Source organism: Chrysochloris asiatica, unplaced genomic scaffold, assembly GCF_000296735.1.
Source record: "Chrysochloris asiatica unplaced genomic scaffold, ChrAsi1.0 scaffold00348, whole genome shotgun sequence".
Taxonomy (NCBI): domain Eukaryota; kingdom Metazoa; phylum Chordata; class Mammalia; order Afrosoricida; family Chrysochloridae; genus Chrysochloris; species Chrysochloris asiatica.
This window is the reverse complement of record NW_006408866.1, coordinates 2,427,074-2,432,515: the sequence shown is the minus strand read 5'-3', so window position 1 is coordinate 2,432,515 and position 5,442 is coordinate 2,427,074. Positions and strand designations below refer to the sequence as shown.

The 5,442-nt window shown below is 38.3% G+C and overlaps 1 protein-coding gene across 1 annotated transcript; it reads right to left on the bottom strand.

Moving 5' to 3' along the window:
* Positions 1-243: 243 nt before the first annotated feature.
* On the bottom strand, positions 244-950 carry LOC102824194 (putative uncharacterized protein CRYM-AS1-like). The gene is made up of 2 exons (XM_006875982.1): positions 891-950; positions 244-513 (listed from the first exon to the last, which is right to left on the bottom strand). The coding sequence occupies exons 1-2, from the start codon at positions 948-950 to the stop codon at positions 244-246; spliced, it is 330 nt and encodes a 109-aa protein (XP_006876044.1).
* Between the last annotated feature and the right edge of the window lie 4,492 nt (positions 951-5,442).

The window sequence follows — 5,442 nt, the reverse complement described above, 5'->3', positions numbered from 1 at the left end:
CAATGGGCAAAAGACAGGGCAGTCTGCTTCCATCAGAACCCGGGGGGGGGGGGGGGGGGCAGTTCCACTCTATCCTTTAAGGTCATTAGGAGTCCAAATCAACTTGGGGTTTCGGTTTGAGTTGGGTTATGAGGATGTTCTACAAAATCGTACTTGGGAAGCTAATGCCCACTTATACAAGGTTAATACAAGTGTGTGTGTTCTAAAACAGTTTAATATATATTTTTAAGAAAGTATCAGTTTCTAACCTTTCAAATTCATGTTTAAATCCAATAGCACAAGTTCAACGATAGACTTTACCACGATACTTTTGGAAGGCACATAAGCCAATTCCAATGGCCCAGGAGAATTATCAGGATATTTCAAGAAAGAAGATAAATAATCATAGGATATCGGAGGGTAATGTAAAGGTCCAACGTTCCTTATATTAACAGAATGACGTGCTAACAAAAGCGTACCAGCAAATAATAACGTTAGCAGGATTTCCACACATAGAACAATAACTTGTCGCCTCTGGAAGACACAGAGAAAATAAAATTAAAATAAAAAACAGAATTGTGTTAATTACCCTAAGAGGTGACTAACTTTGCAGATGGAAAATTTATTTTATACTGAGTTTCTGACATCTTCATTCTGTAATAACAATAGTTTCCTGGACTGTCTCCCCCCGACCCCACCTCCACCCCCCGCCCCATTATACATGTTATTCTGCAATTATTTCACTCTGTATTTGCTAGATTTGGTAGAAATATCTCTCCCAGTCCTGGAACTGAAAAAAAACACAACACAGTATAAATGGAAATGCAATGATCAAGTTGTCAGAATTTCCCTGTCACCTCTTATAATATTATAAGCCATTATAACAATTTCCTAGAGCTGGCTCAACCTACCTTTAAAGTAAAATTCTTCCAGAGAAGAACTGCGAATTTATTTAGTTCTGGAAAATCCATTCTTCTAAGAAGAGAAGAAGTTCAACTCTATGAAAGGAGTAAAAGTTGAAAAATAACAATAATAAAAGAAGAAGAAAATAAAGACGAACAAAATATAAACTTGGGAGAAAGACTTATTAACAACCTGTGATATGCAGATGATACAACCTTGCTTGCTGAAAGCAAAAAGGACATAAAATACTTACTGATGAAGATCAAAGACCACAGCTTTCACTATGGGTTGCATGTACCTCAATGTAAAGAAAACCAAAATCTTTACCACTAGACCAGTAAATAACATCATGATAAATGGAGAAAAAAACTGAAGATCTCAACGACTTCATTTTGCTCAGCTCAACCATCAACACTCATGGAAGCAGCAGTCAAGAAATCAAACAACGCATTGCTTTAGGTAAATCTGCTGCATAAGACCTCTATAAAATGTTCAAGAGCAAAGATGTCAGTTCAAGGACTAAGGTACACCTGACCCATGGTATTTTCAATGACCTTAGAATAGACTCCACAGCATCTGGTGGCAATACTTTGGCTAGGATTATTGCGATAAGGAGCTCTGGTAGTGTAGTGGTTACGAATTGGGCTGGGAACCTTAAGATCAACAGTTCGAAACTATCAGCTGCTCTGCAGGAGAAAGATGAGGCTTTCTGCTCCCATAAAGATTTACAGCCTCGGAAACCCTGTACAGGGTTGCTATGGGTCGGAACCAATTCCACGGCACTTAACAACAACAACATAGTGGTAATGGACCTGGGAGATCTGTCTTTATTACACATTAACAGGAGTCCTGGTATGGTGGTGTGGGTTAATGAGCTGGACTGCAAAGTCAGTTTGAACTGCAAGGTCGATGGTTCAAGCTTACTAGCTGCTCCTCGGAAACCTATACAGGGACACTGTGGGTCAGAACCAACTCGACAGCACTTAACAGTAACAATATACATTAATAGGAATAGACTTGAGGAAATGCAGTAATGGAAACATTCTATAGAAAATTAACAACTCAAGTTGATTTGGATGATTTTTGCTACTTTGCATTTATGGAATTGAGTATCTCTCTATTAAGTATGGACTTCCTGTGTGGCTCTGTCAATCAACATTGGACTGTGAACCACAAGGCAGCAGTTGAAGCCGACCAGCTACTCCTCGGAAAGCCTGTATACCATTACTATGAGTCATAACGGACTCAACGACACGCAACAACAACAACAACACATGCATGTGAAAGCTGGACAATAAATAAAGAAGACTGTAAAATAATTGATGATAATGAATTATGGTGTTGGAGGAGAAGAGAACATTAAAAGTACCATGGCCCGTCAAAAGAATAAACCAATCTGTGTTGGAAGAAGTACATCCAGAATGCTCCCTGGAAGCCAATATTGCCAGACTTCATCTCTCATACTTTGGACATATTATCAGGAGGGACCAGTCCCTGGAGAAGGACATCATGCTTGGTAAAGTGGAGGGTCAGCAAAGAAGAAGACCTCCAATGAAATAGATTGGCACGGTGGCAGCAGCAATGGTCTCAAACATGACAAGTCTCAAACTTGACTAAGCAGTGTTTTGTTCTGCTGTGCTTAATAAGGTCGCTATGAGTCGGTACTGATTTGATGGCACCTAACAACAACAATAATTGGATTATTACATTTCCTATTTAACTTTCTAATCAGGTTTAAAAAATAGCAAATGAGAAAAATAAGCATTTGAAATAAACTATTTGAACTGTTTGCTATTCCTCTATCTTTATTCAACATCTCTTGGGCTTCTAATATGTAGGAAACACCAAGCAATGACAAAACAAAGATCATTAAGTATTGTTACAAGTTTCCAGGTAAATTTGGCCATTAGATTTTCCAATTTCAAATTAAAAGACTAATCCATAAACTAATGATTAATAACCACCATGGACACAATAACAAAACAGTATGCAAAATCACATCACAATATAAGACAAAAATATTGCTCAAGGAATTATCAAATTGAAAGTGGCACTGTAGGATAAGTACTGGACTGCTAACCTCGGGCTCAGCTGTCCAAAACCACCAGCTGCTCCTTAGAAACCCTACTGTATGATTCTACGGAACTGACTCTACAGCACTTAACAATAACAATCACCATTAATAATAAGGCTAGTGGGAACAGACTTTTTCTTATATTCAATGAATAATTGCTGAACTCTTACTGTGTATGGCACTGTTAAGATAAGCATTGGGCTGCTAACCACAAGGTAGACGGTTCAAATCCACCATCTACTCCTTAGAACCCTACACAGGATTGCTGAGTCGGAAACGACTCCACAGCACTTAACAACAACAACATAAAGTGCCACACTGAGATTAAGTGTATTCTATTAATGCACAGTTACAGCCATTTTTGTATTATCTTTAGCAAAATTTTACTTGTATGTGATATTAATGATACTGTCCGATGTTTTCCGCTTTCCATTGGGCCACCAGGTATCTGTTTTCCAAATTTCTCGGCACAGATGAGTGAGTGCCTCCAGTGCTTCATCAGTATGTTGAAAGATTTCAATTTGTATTCCATCAATTTCAGGAGCCTTGCTCTTTGACAAGCCTTCAACGCACCTTGGAATTCTTCCTTCAGTATCACTGACTTTTGATAATATGCTAACTCTTGAAATGGTTGGGCATCGACCTTTTTTTGAGGTGTGAGGGACACAGTGACTCTGTGTATTCCTTTCAATCATGTGGATCATGAAAAGCTGTGGAGAATGAGTATTCCAGAACACTTAACTGTGCTCATGAGGAATCTGTACACACACCAAGAGGCAGTTGTTCGAACAGAACAAGGGACCGCTGAATGGTTTAAAATTAGGAAAGGTATGTGTTAGGGTTATATTCTTTCACCATACGTATTCAATCTGTATGCTGAGCACATAATCCAATAAACTAGATTATCTGAAGAAGAACTTGGCATCAGGATAGGATGAAGACTCGGCAATTAACAACCTGCAATATATAGATAATACAACCTCGCTTGCTTAAAGTGAAGATGAAGAGGATTTTAAACACTTACTGATGAAGATTAAAGGCCACAGCCTACACTATGGGTTGGACTTCAATGTAAAGAAAACAAAAATCCTTACTACTGGACCAATAAACAACATCAAGATAAATGGAGAAAAGATCAAAGATGTCAAGAACTTCATTTTGCTCAGATCAGCCATCAACACTCATGGAAGCAGTAGTCAAGAAATCAAATGATATATTGCACTAGGCAAATCTGCTGCACAAGACCTCTTTAAAGTGTTCAAGAGCAAAGTTGTCAGTTTGAGGACTAAGGTACACCTGACCCAAGCCATGTTTATTTTCAGTAACCTCATATGCATATGAAAGTTGGACAATGACAAAAGAAGAGTGTAGAAGAATTGATGCATTTGAGTTATGGTGTTAGAGGAAAATATTAAAAATGCCAGAGACTGCCAAAAGAATAAACCAATCTGTGTTGGAAGAAGTACAACCAGAATGCTTCTTGGAAGCCAGAATAGCCAAACTTCATCTCTCATACTTTGGACATATTATCAGAAGGGACCAGTCCCTAGAAAAGGATAGATATGTTTCGTAAAGTGGAGGGTTGGAGAAAAAGAGGATGCTTTCTGCATCATTCGATAATTTGCCCACAGAAGCCTTCTACTGCAAGTGGAGGTTTGAATTTTTCTTCAGTTCCCTCAGCTTGAGAAATGCTGAATGTTTTCTAATGCCAGGTCTTTGCACATTTTGTTATAATATTTGACTTTGTCTTCTCCAGCTGCCTTTGAAATTTTCTGTTCAGCTCTTACCTCCTCATTTCTACCATTTGCTTTAGCGTATCTATGCTGGAGAGCATTTCAGAGTCTCTTCTGACATCCATTTTGATCTTTCCCTTCTTTCTTGTCTTCTTAATGATCTTTTGCTTTCTTCCTGTATGATGTTCTTGATGTCATCCCACAACTCTTCTGGTCTTCAGTCTTTAGTGTCTTATGCAGCAAAGCAGCTCTTCAGATGATCTCTATATTCAGGTGGGATATATTCAGGGTCATATATTGGCACTCACTGACTTGTTTTAATTTTCTTCAGCTTCAGCCTAAATTTGCATATGAGAAATTGATGGTCTGGTCGTCTGCCCCTGGCTTTGTTTTGGCTGATGATACGCAATTTTTCCACTGTATGTTTGCACAGATGTAGGCAATTTGATTTCTGTGAATTCTATCTGGTGAGGTCCATGTGTACAGTCTTTGTTGTTTTAAAAAGGTATTTGCAATGTACAAGCCACTGGTCTTGAAAAATTCTATCACACGATCTCCAGCATTGTTTCTATTACTAAGGCCGTATTTTCCAACCACTGATCCTTCATCTGTTTCCAACCTTTGCATTTCCAATCACCAGTAATTATCAATACATCTTGATTGCATGCTTGATACATCTCAAACTAAAGAAGTTGATAGAATGCTTCAATTTCATTATCACTGGCTTTAGTAGTTGGTGCATAAATTTGAATA